The following is an 18,003-nucleotide window of genomic DNA, read 5'->3' as shown; positions in this document are numbered from 1 at the left end:
CAGTTTGTCTAGTTTCCTATATTTTTAACAAAATGGATTTTTCTTTGGACACGTAGAACATACATCCCACTTATCTTTAACGCTAATTAATTTAAATCTAAGTTTAATGTTAACAAAGATCATAGTAAAATTAGAACTTGAAACATGACCTCAAAAGATCCTAGCATATGGGGTGACTACTGGCACTTTTTAATTCAAGCAGTTTTAAATTTTAAAAAGAAGTCCAAATACAGCTATGATTCGTTGGGACGCGGGACAAGATTTGCAAGGCTCCTTCTGTTTAACCAAATCCTCGAGAAAAAAACTCATGTTTTAACGTATTATGAAAAATTCAATTTCTCCGAGAATCAACTGCCCCCTGAAAGCACTCAAGGAAAGAAGGTTAACAGAGAAAGCATTTTGAAAATAAATTTCTATAGAAGAATTTAATTTAATTCCCAAACTTTTTAGGGATCATTTTGTTCCTATTCCCTTTGTCTTTTCTCTTGAAAATACATAGTTTTGCTCTTAACCCGGAGGAAATCCTTTTGCAAAAACAATAGAATGGAGCAATTTAACAAGAAGCGACAAATAACGTCGCGCGACTCCCATAGAAACTTTGAAAAGAGCACGATAACTTTTTCCGGGACGGAGAACATTTATGAATGACGCAATGTCAAATTTATTAAGTCTTTTTCTTAAGAACAATTGCATACTTATTTTGTCTTTGCATAGTTTCCACGTCTGTTTTTTCAATAAAAAAAAAACAAGTTTTTTTCAGCTAAAAGTAAGGAGTAACATTAAAACTTAAAACGAACAGAAATTACTACGTAAATGAGGGGGTTTCCGCTACCTCAATACATCGCTCTTCACCCTGAAGTTTTTTAATGCCGTAAAAAAACCTCTTATTGTTCTAATCAAAAGACCCTTTCGTTTCAGCAATCGTTCTTAAAGAATTGGGACAAAATTCAAAGTTTAGTGTAAAGAGCGAGGTGTTGAGGAGGGAGAACCCCTCCTCATATACGCAATAGTTTCTGTTCGTTTTAATTTTTGATTTCGCTCATTACTTTCAATTGAAAAACTTCTTTTTTTTTAAATTTCTGATCGTTTTTTCATAAATTTGGGGAAATCTGGCTCCACCTTCACGAAAATCCCCCTTCCGTGGAAAGATCCTCTAGAAAATTCAATCCTGGTGAAAATTTACTCTGGACAATTACCCTTAACATCTTCACTCATAAAATTGAGTCAGCAAAGAGAAAGTTAGACAAATAAAAGGAATTCGAATGGGAATTTTGGCAAAGTCCCTGAATGGAAAATTTTTGTTTGAAACTCTTCTCTCCATGGAAAATTTTTCCTCTGGAAAATCCCTCATCAGAAAATTCACCCCCCCCCCGTCCGAAAAATACATGCAAACTTCCGAATAACAGATACTATACATAATAACGGACACAAAAATAACTTAAAGACATTTTCCAACAGCTGTGGAGGGTAATGCTATCTCCAAAGGCAATGTTATTGGAGCTATAGTTATAAATAGCTACCTTAATATTTTGATCGAACTATTCTGGGGAAAGAGGCGTGGGAGGGGGGTTGGTTGCGCGCCAATCTTTTTGGTAACTTAAAAAGGGCACTAGAAATTATAATTTCCGGTCGAAAGAGTCCTCTTCCGATATTCTAGGATCATTGGTTCGATACGATCCCCTCTGGAAAAAATAAACAGATCACACATTCCTGTAATTTCTTCTGGCAAAAAATATAAATTGCACATTTTTGCCGATTGGAGCCTCTATAGTAGCGTTCTCTGATACGCTGAATTTGCTACTGTGATTTTCATTAAGATTCTTTGACTTTTAGGGGATGTTTTTCCCTTTTCCGAAAACCTGAAAAATTTTCATAGGCTTGTAGCCTTTGACTGGCTACACTAAATTGAATGGATTTTATATATTTGGAATCAGCATAATAAGCCGATTCTTTTGATATACCTAATGATATCAAAATTTCGTTTTTCAGATTTTCGGTTACTATTGAGTAGCATTGCTCCTTGCTTACTGTTCATTGCCAAGAACTGTTTGATTAGCAAAAAGTTTTATAAATCATTTTATCTTTAGCGGCCACACACAATAGAAGTTTCTTCGATTTGATGATTAAACTTTTCCATTTTAAACAATCATAAATTCAATTCCTGGCTGTTGCAATTATGTTCAAGCAATTATGAATCGATTAAAATTATTTTTAATCGTGTATTACAGTGTATTATCGTAATATTTTTAACAGTATATTACATTTCAACTAAAAAGGATGGAACAACCAAAAACAGCATCAATTGTTTTAAAATTCACATTCAGAAAAACAAAGAAAAAACAACAAAAAAAAACAGTTTTTAAGCTTAATTATTTTTAAGCTTAAAAACTCAAAAAGCTCGTGGGTGCTTATTTTGTAAAGGGCGGGATTTCCCGCAATACTGAAAGTCTTTTCAACATTGACAACGTCATTTTTATTATATCATCCTCATAAAAACATTAATAAGCCTTTTTGCCTAGACAAAATTTCTACTTTTTAATCAATAAAAAAAAAAAAAAAAAATGAACTATATCCTAACTAGGAGGAATGCACAATTGAAGATTGACTGAATTTTTTAGTTAAGTAGTTAACTTATCGATTTTCAAACAAATACAATTCAGTTATTGGCCATCATAACTATTTTTTAAAAAATTAGAAAGTTTGTTAATGAAACCTGTAATTCAATTAAAAGAGGCCAAGACAATATCAAAAAGAGCAGAACGCGTTTTAAAAGGTACTTCAAAAACGGAAGATTCTAGAAATCCGTATACATTTATATTAGTAGTGGTGGGGGGGGGGGAAAGGAGCTGTTTAGCTAACCGTTTGTAGGTGTGACCTCAACAATATTATGGCTAGTAAAATGAGAGCCTGATGATATTTTATATCTAATAATATAATTAACATTATTAATTAAGAATTAAATAAAATTAAATTATAATTTAATTGTTTAATCAGCATTTAATTAATTTTAGTTTAGTTAATCTAATAAAATCAATTTGATTTCATTTGTTTAATTTTAATTAAATTATTATATTAAATTAAGTTTTATTTAGTAGCACAGTAATAAATGACATAAACTACTAATAATTAAGTTCCCAATACAAAAAAGGTCTTTTAAGTTTGAGCAGGCACCGTAGACAAAACTATTTCCAAAAGTATTTTGACAATCGAACAATAAATAGTTTATAGAAGCCAATTTGACAAAATCGATTCTAAAATCCAATGAAGAAGACTTTAACTTCAAGCTCATAGGGCAACAGCTTCTGGGCATTTTATTCACCAGATCATTTTCTTATTCAAATAAAGCCCAAATTTGATTTCTTTTTTTTCCCTTTTCTGTTGGTTTTTCATTGACTGGTCACATTGGCCTCTGAGTGGTTTCAGTATACTTTTTGTCGTTATTTATACTGTTTGCCCTTCGGAAAATAAAATCTCGAAAATAATTATACTACATGGGCATTCAATTCATAGTTATCTTGACTTTTAGCAAGAATAATAATAACAAAAAAAAAAATAACAATGAAAGCTATATTCTTAGAAAAAGTTAAAGGAAAACAAAACGTTATATAGAAGAGGCTAATTTCGTTTTCAAGTAATTACCCGACTTTATAGAACTCATTCTGCCGTTTTTACTCTTGGCCTCACATTTTCTATTCAAAGTGGTTTGAAACTATTTTCCTCCTTCTGGGGAAAATGTTCCCTTAGAAGTGGGATAATAGAAACATTTCGCTCTAAGGAAAAAATGTTATACCTTTTTATTTAAACGAGTAACCATAGAAACTCCTATAATATGTTGTTAAGATTGTAATTTTTGGAATTGAGAGTATCTAAAAAAACAAAAAGATGTAATTAAGCCGATTCAGGTTAAAAAGAATCGTTTATGAGATTACTGTTTCCTTAAGGCTTCACCTGGTACAAGAGCTTTTAAATTCGAAGATTAACTTTCATTACGAGCTGATTTCAAGTTGTATTTAGTTATATCTAATATTCATGTACTTTGTTGAATTTTGACAACAATGGTTGTTGAAGCAGCATTGAAGATGCTGGAGCATCCGGAATTCACATTTACTTACGTTTAGCATTCATGTGCTTTTTCGGGCATTGCCAATACTAGCTACCAAAATAGCCATTGAAGTTGATGAAGCGTTATGAGATTGATATCTACTTACATTTAGTATCCGTGTACTTTGCTGTATATCGGCAACACTGGTTGCTGAAGTGGCTATTGATGTAGCACCTTTGGTGGATGGATCTGCAATCGTTGGATGAACAACACTGTAACCTGTTCCTGCTGTTGTAACAGGATTAGGGTTCACTGTTGACTGTGAGTTTTGAAGTGAATGTTTGGCTGCCTCTTTTTGCTGGAGATTCTGGATCTGCGAGGTGATGATGTTTTGTAGGCTTTGAACAACTATAAAAATAAAAATAAATTTCAAATTTCCTCGACAAATGTAAAATAAAGCCAAACATTTTTGAACTGTAACGTATGATGTGGTTTATCGTAGAAAATTCAATTGTTGATAATAAACTAAGTTCTGAATAATCAAATTGCTCGAATAGCCAGTATGGGGAAGGTGGTGTGTGCTTAAATCCCATGCTCTCCTGTAAAGTATTTTTCATTTCTGGGAATTTTCCAAAAAAATATTGTGTTTTTATAATAATTTGGTGTGTTTTGAACATTTTTTCGATGTTATTCTCTGTAAACGAAACAAATTCTTCCGAACCTATCAACGGTGTGGCTTGATTGGCTTGTATTTTTTTTTTTTTTTTGCAAAGAGGAAAAGTTAGTTTGTTTCATACAATCATTTATAGTCTGTCCTCGCAATTAACCGGTTCAATTTCAGCTAAAAACTTGTGATATATGCATTTTTCTGGCGTTTAAATAAAGAGAAAAAGATGAAGACAACGCTGTTAGAAACACTTTTAATAGAGTCACAAGGGCTGGAAGACTTCAGTTCGTTTTGAAAAGGATCTTTAATTATGTACAAAACTATAAAAAGTCGCCACCGATTTTGTAGGACGGGGCACACTACAGGAGATAACGCTGGATGGGGCATGAAGCTACAAATATGATCAAATATATAATTCTGTATTTTGTATTCCTTTTTTGTAGTTTTCCCGTACTCCGAAACATTTCTCTTTCAGATGAAAACCTATAATGTCTTATTTCCTCAGGTCAAGAAACTCGGGAAAAAAAATAAGATGCCCGTGGAAATGCTATTATCGCAATCAAATTAAGACTAAAATGTTATGTCTATATTTACAAACAAAATAATAAAATAATACAAATTAGTTCGGTGTCTTGTAAAAGAGAAACAGGCTAGAGGATTTTGAGGGTCGAGTGGTGTTGAATTGGAAAAGAAAAATTTAGAAGTTTTTTGGCATATGAAGTCTTTTCTTTAATTTTATATTTAAAAGGCTAATTCAAAGTTTTTCCTCTTTCATCCAATTATCTATAGTTTCATTTCATTATTAATTAGTGTCATAAATCCGCATATTAGTTCCGATCAATACATATGGTGCTCAAATTTTACTCGATAAGAAAAGAAGAAACTAAGAAAAAAGAAGACAATGGAAAGGGATTGCTAATACTTAGGCACAAAACATAAAAAAAAATTATTGAATGGGGAAACAATCGGTAAATAGAACACACTTGAATGAATTTAGGGGGGGGGGGGAAGAAAATAAAGTGACTGTCTGGTGGATATGGAGTTCGTTTTATTGCAAAGAGCTGATGTAAAGTTCCTTTTTGTTTAAATCTATCTGTTAAAGGTTTTCTTTTGTCATCAACTGTTTCCATTTTAGTTAGAAACTTACTATGCATGCATTTTTCAGGCTTAAACAGAATAAAATACAACAGGGGATTTTCTTGAAAATCCTGTTACAAGGGAACTATAATTTATTTGGGAAATAGCCATATATCTGTAAAAAAATATAGACAAAACGATAATACAGTTGAGACAGGAGAGGATTTGTTTATGGACAAATAGAAAAAAGAAAAACCTGGCGGGGAAAAGCCAGGACATTTCTAAATTTATTTTACACTTTTTTCCCACTGCTGTCAAAGCTCTGACAAATCCTCTGGTTAATCTAGCATCTACAAAATTATTTTCCGTTTTAACATCGGCCACTTCTACCGGAAAATCTAATAGTGCGACTCTTTTTTCTCTCTCTTTAATAAAAAGAGACAAAAAAGAGAAAAAACAGTAGGAAGATAAAAACCTCCAGACAAACCGTCTGCAAAATCTTCCATATTACGTTTGCCGATAAATGGTGCAACAAAAATGTATTTCATCTTAACCAGTTTTTCAATAAAAACAATTGTTTAAGTCAACACAGTTTTGCACGAGTGCGAACAAACTAAAAACATCATTTTTGGTTTCGACTGCTGTTTGCACGTAACTGTTTCTGGAACACGTTTTTTGCATCAAAGATACGGTACACTCAATTCTTAAACAAAATTTGGAATTTCCAACTATTTCTAACGTGAAAAATAGTTAGAAATAGTAGCCGACTTACTGATCATATCTCAAACAGTAAGCTGTGCGAAAATGTGGTTCAGCCCCGCTTTCTAGGGCCATAATGAGAGAGATGGTTAGGACATACTATACAGATGAAGGATGACAGATTACCGAAGATTTCCTTGTCAACCAACCGTCTAGGGATAAACAGTAAAACAGGTCGTCCCTGAATGGGGTGGGAGGATGGTGCAAGGAAAGACTTAATGGACATAGAACTTCTTGGGAAGGGTGTAAAGAGGGAGGCTTTGAATAGGTTGGAATGGAGGGGGAGTGTGCGTAGCTGTGTTGGCCTCAGGTAGCCTGGTGCTGCATCGAGTTATTAGTAGTAGTAGGCTAAAGCGAGAAACATTTATACTGTCATTACTGTCATTAAACATTTAATCTGTCATAGGATGACAGATTACCGAAGATTTCCTTGTCAACCAACCGTCTAGGGATAAACAGTAAAACAGGTCGTCCCTGAATGGGGTGGGAGGATGGTGCAAGGAAAGACTTAATGGACATAGAACTTCTTGGGAAGGGTGTAAAGAGGGAGGCTTTGAATAGATTGGAATAGAGGGGGAGTGTGCGTAGCTGTGTTGGCCTCAGGTAGCCTGGTGCTGCATCGAGTTATTAGTAGTAGTAGGCTAAAGCGAGAAACATTTATACATTTTGCCCATTTATCCATTACAAGCAGAAGTTTGTTTTTAGCTCAATGACGCTAGCTGATTGCATATCACTGGCCCTTGGCATTAATATCTTATCCAATTAAATATACTTTTAACATGTCTAGGATTTTATTTAAACTGCGATACTTAGTTTAAACTACGTATACAATAGTTGTTCTGATAAGCCATTGTGGTCTTAAAGTTCGTAGGACAATGGGAATGAATTCTGATTTTTTTAGTTCATGATTGGAAATATGGTGATATGTATTGGTGTTATGGATGCGCTCTTAATATACCCAGGACATGAAAAACGGATTGTCCAAGTTGGTGATATGGATTGGTGATATGGATATGCTCTCAAAGTACCCAGGAGAGTAAAAAAGAATTCTGACTGTTTAAATTGGTGAAATGGAACCTTACAAAACCAGTTCAGTGTTACAAAATTTAGGATAATCGGGAATTCGATTTCAATGAAAAATACCTCCATATGGTTCTATGTATTCTTTGCTACTAGCGAACACCAAATTGAAAAAAGAAAAAGAAAAAAAAAGAAACGCGAGTGAAAAACTAGCAAAAAGTAATCTAAAACTAAATGGCATCAAACAGCCAAAGAAGTTGTAGCTTTCTTTTAAAGGTGACATTGTCTTTGGAAATAAATTAAATAAAAAAAAAAAAAACAAGTTTTTTTAACTGCAAGTAAGGAGCGACATTAAAACTTAAAACGAACAGAAATTATTCCTATATGAAAGGGGTTGTTCCCTCCTCAACGTCCGGCTCTTTACGCTAAAGTTTGACTCTTTCTTACAACTCTACTTTTTAAAACAATAAAAAACTTTAGCGTAAAGAGCGAAACGTTGATTCCGTTTTTTAGACTTTCGCTTACTATTGAGCCGGGTTGCTCCTTACAGTTCGTTACCACGAACTGTTTGACAGTGTCACTGCCTGAAATTTCGGTGACGAAAAGAGCTGTCAACTTTAGACAATTATTTTTGCTGATTTATCTTTGCTGCTTAATATGGCAACACTGACGTAAAAGTGATACTGCCCTAAAAAATTCATTATTTTAAAAATAATCAAAAGAAAATTCTTAGACAATCGTGGGTTTCAAGTATGAATAGGCTTAAGATGCATCCAAAGAGTCAAACATATTGGTATTTTTCTGTCCTTGGTACTGTAATAGCCCTCTTTTAGATCTTCATTTCTAGCCGAAAGACTACCTGCAGCTAAATTATGCACTTATACAGCATCATGTTCATTTTTTCGTTTAATGTATCTCTTTACATTTCTTTGAAAAATTTCTTTTGTGGAAATTTTTTTTATTTAATTAATATCAAACTGAAGCCAAAAAATTCACAGTACACAGTAGTCTTTGATGGCGTTGTTCTTTTATTTAAATTCTAAGCAAAATTATTTCTATACACAATTTCGAAATTCCACAAGCCATTTTTTCTTTATATAAATGCAAATATCAGACATATCCATTAATTCAGGATAGCGAAAAGAAAAAAATTAAAGAGAAAAATTGAAACGAAGAAAAGCAATTAAAAATGGAAATTAAAAAATAAAATTAAAGAAATATCCTAAATCCTTGCAGACGCATTTACTTCTCTTCATTTTCGTTTATATTACCAATTCTTTTGTTCCTAATGTAAATATAGCACTGTCAAATTGGATTTCAAAATAATGTTTGTTTTGATTTGTAAATTAAATTTACTTTTTCACGACAGCAGCAAAATTGTTTTCCATCTTGTTGAGATCTTTTCCATTTTGCAGACAATATTTAATGGGTCATGAAAAGATAAGAAAACATTTCATTTCTGCAAATAAAATATGACACACGCATTTTGTTGGGACGGGTACATTAAATCACTTCTTAAGGCTTAGAAAAAAAAATATATTGAAATTGAAAAATGACATGAAAACATGCCGAGTATTTAATAAGTTATCTAACATTTGCGCTAATTTAATTAGGCCAATGAAATAAAAGTTACATGGCATATTTTGTGTTACATGGCATGGCAGTGGCATGGCAGCTTTGTGTTACATGGCATAAATTGTGGAAGAGTTGATGAAAAAATTGAGAGGAAAAAACAGAACAGTAGTTAGAGGGTTGTTTTTCTTGCTGTCTGAGCTTGGATTTTGATTCGAATTTCTAGATGATACAAAATGAACGAATTTTGCCTGAATTTATTATAAGTTCCAGAAACATGTCAATTAATATCAGAATCTATATTGAAGAAATGAAGATCGAGAATGGGATTTTTCAAGGCCAACGAAAATCTTGGAGGAACTGGGTTATATTCTCTGAATTAAGATGTGAACAAAACAACTCCTATAAAAACAAACTGATAAAAAGATATATAATAATAACTGAAATTGGCGGAATAAAAGAAAATATCTTAAGCCCAATAACACAGAGAACATACAAAAATGACAAATAAATAAAATCCCAAATTAGCAGAATAAAGAATCTTAAAAGCCAAAAAACCTAATTTCAAGAACGAGCCACTTAAAATTAGATTTTTTGAATTAAGAAATTCATTTAAATTTTCTGAGTCTGACACAGTGTTGCCCAAGAAAGTCAAATTCATCCCAGGGTTACCATGTCACTAGAATGAAACTTCCTACTTCATTTGCGCAAAAATTGCATACAAGAGGAGAAAAATTTACGCGTCTCGCACTTTACCCAAGACGCGCATTGCTGAGCAATGCGCGTCTATATATATATATATATATATATATATATATATATATATATATATATATATATATATATATATATATATATATATATATATATATATATATATATATATATATATATATATATATATATATATATATATATATATATATATATATATATATATAAATAAGTTGTCTGTGTGTCTGTGTGTCGAGTGACGTCATATTTGTGTGTCGACTGACGTCATATTTGTCGACTGACGAAATTACAGACCGGGACATCGAGACACAAATGACGACCGGGACACCGAGACATAGGGAATATAAATGACGACCGGGACACTCAAAGAGAAAGCGACCGGGACACAAGGAATGTTCGATTAGCAATCACCATCAACAAAGCACCGGGACACAAATGACGACCGGGACACAGGGAATATAAATGACGACCAGGACACTCAAAGAGAAATTACAGACCGGGACACTGGAACACAAATGACGACCGGGACAAAAATGACGACCGGGACACCGGGACACAGGGAATATAAATGACGACCGCGACACTCAAAGAGAAATTACAGACTAGGACACCGGGACACAAATGACGACCGGGACACAGGGAAACAACAACAACGGGGACGCCGTGGGGCAGAGGGGGATATATAAATGACGACGGGGACACAGGGAATATTCGATTAGCAATCACCATCAACAAAGCTCAAGTAAACCTGACAATCTATTTATATGCACAGACAATGGGACAGCCAAGAATGTTGTATATTCGCAAGTTTTACGTAGTTCATATAATATATATATATATATATATATATATATATATATATATATATATATATATATATATATATATATATATATATCTATATTCACAGGTGGGACACAGGGACACAACTACAATGGCGCGTAACTAATATGGCGCGTAACGACTTACGCGTGCGAGGGGGCTTGGGGGGGGGGGGGCGCGAAGCGCCGCCACGAACTAGGTGTTGGGGTGGCGCGAAGCGCCACCCCAACAGCTAGTATATAAAAATAGATAAGTTGTTTGTCTGTGTGTCTGTCTACTGACGTCATGTTTGTGTGTCGACTGACGTCATGTTTGTCAACTGACGAAATTACAAACCGGGGCATCGGGACGCAAATGACGACCGGGACACCGGGACATAGGGAATATAAATGACGACCGGGACACTCAAAGAGAAAGCGACTGGGACACAAGGAATGTTCGATTAGCAATCACCATCAACAAAGCACCGGGACACAAATGACGACCAGGACACAGGGAATAGTAGACCTGACAATCTATCTATATGCACAGACAATGGGACAGCCAAGAATGTTGTAGAGCCAAGATATATATATATATATATATATATATATATATATATATATATATATATATATATATATATATATATATATATATATATATATATCTATATATATAAAAATAAGTTGTCTGTGGATCTGTGGATCGTGGATCAGGTGACGTCATGTTTGTCCGCATATGACGTCTGAATTATTTCACACTAATACAAAAGAAGAAAAAAACTAAAAAAGGTAAAAACTACAAAAAAAACTAAAAATAAAAAAAAACTAAAAAAGCTAAAAAACTAAAAAAAACTAAAAAAAGGTAAAAATCTAATAACTAAAAAAAAACTGAAAAAAATAAAAAAAAGGCAAAAACTACAAAAAAAATAAAAACTAATAAAAAAACTAAAAAAGCTAAAAAACTAAAAAAACTAAAAAAAACTAAAAAAAAGGTAAAAAACTAAAAAAAACTAAAAACTAAAAAAGAAAAAAACTAAAAAAAAAGGAAAAAACTGAAAAATAAAAGAGAAAAAGAAAACTAAAAAAATATGAATAAATATATATAAAAATAAGTTGTTTGTGGGTTATGTCTGTCTGTCTGTCTGTCGAGTGACGTCGTGTTTGTCCGCATATGACGTCTGAATTATTTCAACTAATACAAAAGAAGAAAAAAAACTAAAAAAGGTAAAAACTACAAAAAAAACTAAAAAGAAAAAAAACTAAAAAAGCTAAAAAACTAAAAAAAACTAAAAAAAGGTAAAAAACTAAAAACTAAAAAAACTGAAAAAACTAAAAACAGGCAAAAACTAAAAAAAAAACTAAAAACTAATAAAAAAACTAAAAAAGCTAAAAAACTAAAAAAACTAAAAAAACTAAAAAAAGGTAAAAAACAAAAAAAAACTAAAAACTAAAAAAGAAAAAACTAAAAAAAAGGAAAAAACTGAAAAATAAGAGAAAAAGAAAACTAAAAAAATATTAATAAATATAAAAAATATAAATATAAATATAATATAAATTAGCAATCAACAAAGCACCGAGACACAAATGACGACCGGGACACAGGGAGTATAAATGACGACCAGGACATAAGTAAAAAAAAAAACTAAAAAAACTAAAAAAATGGTAAAAACTACAAAAAAACTAAAAACTAATAATAAAACTAAAAAATCTAAAAATCTAAATAAACTAAAAAAGAAAAAAAAGAAAAAAGGAAAAAAATAAAGGAGAAAAACAAAACTAAAAAACGAATGTATATACAGACCGGGACACCGGGATACAAATGACGACCGGGACACAGGGAATATAAATGACGACCGGGACACAGGGACACAACTACAATGGGGACGCCGGGGGGCACAGGGGGATATAAATGACGACCGGGACACAAGGAATATAAATGACGCCCGGGACACTCAAAGAGAAATCACAGACTGGAACACCGGGACACAAATGACGACCGGGACACAGGGAATATAAATGACGACCGGGACACAGGGACATAACTACAAAGGGGACGCCGGGGTGCACAGGGGGATATATAAATGACGATGGCGACTCAGGGAATGGTCGATTAGCAATCACCATCAACAAAGCTCAAGGGCAATCATTAGAATCATGAGGTATAGATCTGAATACGGATTGTTTTCCCATGGACCATTATATGTTGCATGTTCAAGAGTCGGTAAACCTGACAATCTATTTATATGCACAGACAATGGGACAGCAAAGAATGTTGTATATTCGCAAGTTTTACGTAGTTAAAAACACACATATATATATATATATATATATATATATATATATATATATATATATATATCTATCTATATTCACAGGTGGGACATAGGGACACAACTACAATGGCGCGTAACTAATATGGCGCGTAACGACTTACGCGCGCGGGGGGGCTTGGGGGGGGCGCGAAGCGCCCCCACCAACTAAGTGTTGGGGTGGCGCGAAGCGCCACCCCAACAGCTAGTATATATATATATATATATATATATATATATATATATATACTAGCTGTTGGGGTGGCGCTTCGCGCCACCCCAACACCTAGTTGGTGGGGGAGCTTCGCGCCCCCCCCCCAAGCCCCCCCCGCGCGCGTAAGTCGTTACGCGCCATATTAGTTACGCGCCATTGTAGTTGTGTCCCTATGTCCCACCTGTGAATATAGATAGATTACGTAAAACTTGCGAATATACAGCATTCTTTGCTGTCCCATTGTCTGTGCATATAAATAGATTGTCAGGTTTACCGACTCTTGAACATGCAACATATAATGGTCCATGGGAAAACAATCCGTATTCAGATCTATACCTCATGATTCTAATGATTGCCATTGAGCTTTGTTGATGGTGATTGCTTATCGACCATTCCCTGAGTCGCCATCGTCATTTATATATCCCCCTGTGCACCCCGGCGTCCCCTTTGTAGTTATGTCCCTGTGTCCCGGTCGTCATTTATATTCCCTGTGTCCCGGTCGTCATTTGTGTCCCGGTGTTCCAGTCTGTGATTTCTCTTTGAGTGTCCCGGGCGTCATTTATATTCCTTGTGTCCCGGTGTCCCGGTCGTCATTTATATCCCCCTGTGCCCCCCGGCGTCCCCATTGTAGTTGTGTCCCTGTGTCCCGGTCGTCATTTATATTCCCTGTGTCCCGGTCGTCATTTGTATCCCGGTGTCCCGGTCTGTATATACATTCGTTTTTAAGTTTTGTTTTTCTTCTTTATTTTTTCCTTTTTTCTTTTTTTTCTTTTTTAGTTTATTTAGATTTTTTAGTTTTTTTATTAGTTTTTAGTTTTTTTGTAGTTTTTACCATTTTTTTAGTTTTTTTAGTTTTTTTTTTTTTAGTTATGTCCTGGTCGTCATTTATACTCCCTGTGTCCCGGTCGTCATTTGTGTCTCGGTGCTTTGTTGATTGCTAATTTATATTATATTTATATTTATATTTTTTATATTTATTAATATTTTTTTAGTTTTCTTTTTCTCTTATTTTTCAGTTTTTTCCTTTTTTTTAGTTTTTTCTTTTTTAGTTTTTAGTTTTTTTTTGTTTTTTACCTTTTTTTAGTTTTTTTAGTTTTTTTAGTTTTTTAGCTTTTTTAGTTTTTTTTATTAGTTTTTAGTTTTTTTTTAGTTTTTGCCTTTTTTTAGTTTTTCAGTTTTTTTTAGTTTTTAGTTTTTTACCTTTTTTTAGTTTTTTTTAGTTTTTTAGCTTTTTTAGTTTTTTTTTCTTTTTAGTTTTTTTTGTAGTTTTTACCTTTTTTAGTTTTTTTTCTTCTTTTATATTAGTGTGAAATAATTCAGACGTCATATGCGGACAAACATGACGTCACCTGATCCACAGATCCACACACAGACAACTTATTTTTATATATATAGATATATATATATATATATATATATATATATATATATATATATATATATATATATATATACATATATATATATATATATATATATATATATATACACACACACACACATATATATATATATATATATATATATATATATATATATATATATATATATATATATATATATATATATATATATATATATATATATATATATATATATATATATATATATAAATGCTATATCACACTTACGGATGATAAGATTGATAAACATCACACAGATATGAGCAATAGCTTCCAAATGCGCCATTAAACGTCACTTTCAAAAGTTCTGGTAGGGCACTAGCCCTAGTTTTTCCACTTGAGACATGGCACCAAAAGTCCCGTTTTTATTACCATTTGGAACTTACTGATGATGGAATTTATATGAAGGACGTGGTGTGAGCAATACCTTTTATATAAGCTATTAAAAATATGTCTAAGATGTTCTGGTAGCCTGGTAGCCCTACCCCTTGAGAAACTGCCATTTTTGTGCCATATGGCACTTGCAAATGGTGCAATTTACAAAAATAACTTAGATACAAGAAATAGCTTTTGATGGAGCCATTAAGTATCTCTCTATGATGTTCTGGTAACCAGCTAGCCCTGATAAAAAAAAAAAAAAAAAAAAAAAAAAAAAAAAAAAAAAAAAAAAAAAAAAAAAAAAAAACGGGAGACAGATCAGTGCTACCAATGAAAAAAGTGATTTTCCTTGTTGTTCAAGGTGGGGGACTGTAATTTCGCTTATAGGGTTTTCGACCTTGCTGACTCCAGTGGTAAACTTTTCATTTTGATCTGATACTATTTTTGAGGGGTTTCAGGCTTTTTTTCGAAATCACCATAAATTTCTTTTCGCAATAAACTTTTACTTTTAAGACAAACCGAAATAATAGTTACCGTTCCTGAGTCGGTGTCAAATCGCAATTTTTTTCACTAGGCAGTTTTTTCAAAACGCTTTTTTTTTAACTTTTAGTTACTATGGGTTGTGGCTCACTCTCTACCAGGTTGCAGCTACTGCTGCAACTATGATCCTGGCTAGGTCTTTAGGGCACCTTGGTGGACAGGTAGGTTGATCCTAGCAGGGAAATAATTGGGTCGTCGTGTTACCCAAGCGGAAGATTAGTTAATAAGAACGATTGGGATTAACTCGGTGAAGTTTCGATTACATCAAAATAGAAATACTGAACTCGCAGTTCAATACACTCTGAAACAATTGTCTCATTTATGACTGACTGCAGTCTTTAGACTACAGTCCAAGAAATTATTACAGAATATTATTAATTTTAAAGATTATTTAATTGTATCAATTTAAGAACGGTAAATACGCTTAGAACGGCAAAGTTTTCTTAGTACTTTCAAAAGAACTATTTATACTAATCAAACAGCCTTTGTTATTCAGGTTCATTCTTAAAGAACTGGAACAAAACTCGAGCTTTAGCGTAAAGAATATGGTATTGCCGAGGGGGCGAAACTTCTCATATACGTACCAATTTCTGTTCGTTTTAAGCTTTAACGTTACCCTTTACTTTCAGTTGAAAAAAACTCGTTTTTTTTCATTTGCATTTTTTATAAGGTTGACTCTTTTGCATGAACGGTTTAATCCCGCCAAACATCTCTTTTATAGCCCGTTTCACGGTATTGCCGAGGGGGCGAATCCCCTCATATACGAACTAAATTCTGTTCGTTTTAAGTTTTAATTTTGATCTCTACTTTCAGAAAAAAAAAATTTATTTGTATTTTTCATAAGTCGACTCTTTTGCATGTACGGTTTAACCCCGCCAAACATCTTTTTTTATAGCCCGTTTCACGGTACCAAGCACATCAGGAGTTTCTATTTTTTTTTAAAGTTTAGGTAGGTTTATATCTGTTTAGTCTTCACTGATTCAGTATATGCTTTAAGGGGGGGGGGGTGACAGCAGGGACACGATTCCAAACAGATTTGTGAGGCCAAATAAACCTTCTTTTCCATTACTCTTTCAGAGGAGTTTCCTCTTTCAGGTAATAGTAACTACGTATTTTAACTGTTTAACTACGTATCTATCCGGTCACCTTGATAATCAGTGGCACAAGGAGGTGAAGCCCCTCAGAAGGAGGTGAGTTGATGAACTTGTGGGAAATATTCATTAAGTAATATACAACCTTGTCCGGAGATTGTTCTATTAGGGCAACCGTTCAGGGCTAAACACAAAGCAGGTCATCCACGACTGGGGTGGGAGGGTGTTATAAAGAAAGATTTTAAGGAAATGGGAACTTTCTGGAGGGGTGTAAAGAGGGGGCTTGGAATAGATTGGGATGGAGGAGGAGTGTGCTTAGCTGTATTGGCCTCAGGCGGCTGGTGCGGCGGTGAGTTGTTAGTAGTAGTAGTAATAATACAAAACCTTGACTCTGAAGGCAATTATTGGTCTTTGGAAGAGTTACACTCTCTCAGTCTACCCCTATTCTGGATCTTATCCAGTCTGGCGCAAAGCGAGTTTGTTATCCAGTGAAAGAGACTGTCTGATGTTTGGGCCAGCGAAGATTTATCAACACTAGGAACCGACATCTGTATTTTTAAGATGAGGAAAGAATGCTGATCCTTACCAAGGATGGTGGTAAACCATGCATAAAGGGGCCATGTATCTATCATAAAGGAAATACCCAAATTTAAAGCAATTGTAGCGCTTTATGTTTCATCTAGATGACCCCTGTTGGTCATAATTTACTCCCTGTATTTGTTTCTAGGAAGTCTGTACTACAGGTGAGGTTTTCTGTGTCACCAGATCTAGTGCTAAAAGTATTGTTAGTAACTTAGCGTTATCATGTCTTGACGTTTATCTAGTGATATATTAAAGTAAGTTCTCCACATAAATGCAAATTGACGTTGTCATTGTTTTGTGGACGTTTTCATGCTCTGGCGTTATTATATAGAAAAAACAAGTTTTTCAACTGAAAGTAATGAGCAACACTAAAACTTAAAACGAACAGAAATTAGTACGTATATGAGGGGGTTCTTCCCATCGGCAACACCTCATGTTTACGCTAAAATTCGAATTTTGTTCCAGTTCTTCAAGAATGACCCCTGAATCACGAAAGCCGATAAATTAGACTAAAAGGCTCTTATGAAAGTACTAACAATAACTGTATTAGTACTAAAAGTACAAAAACTTATAAAAGTACAAAAGTATTTTAGTACCAAAAACTGGCTATCTCAAAATTTTGATCGGTTGACTTTGGAAAAAAATAAGCGTGGGAGGAGGCCTAGTTGCCCTCCAATTTTTTGGTCACTCAAAAGGCACACTAGACCTTGTAATTTCCGTTCGAATGACCCCTTTCACAACATTCTACGACCACTGGGTCGATACTGATCACCCCTGGGGGAAAAACAACAAAAACAACAAAAAAGTG

General features: G+C 33.6%; 1 protein-coding gene across 1 annotated transcript in view; it reads right to left on the bottom strand.

Moving 5' to 3' along the window:
- Window positions 1-18,003, bottom strand: part of LOC136032897 (ribonucleoprotein PTB-binding 1-like) — a 174,729-nt gene that overhangs the window by 17,531 nt on the left and 139,195 nt on the right. The window contains exon 7 of the mRNA XM_065713331.1: window positions 4,209-4,450. Within this exon, the coding sequence (XP_065569403.1) occupies window positions 4,209-4,450 (242 nt within the window). The remainder of the gene's footprint in view (window positions 1-4,208; window positions 4,451-18,003) is intronic.

The sequence above is a fragment of the Artemia franciscana genome, chromosome 11, assembly GCF_032884065.1.
Source record: "Artemia franciscana chromosome 11, ASM3288406v1, whole genome shotgun sequence".
NCBI classification, from domain to species: domain Eukaryota; kingdom Metazoa; phylum Arthropoda; class Branchiopoda; order Anostraca; family Artemiidae; genus Artemia; species Artemia franciscana.
Note: the sequence above shows the minus strand (reverse complement) of the source record. Positions and strands in the feature narration are given on the sequence as shown.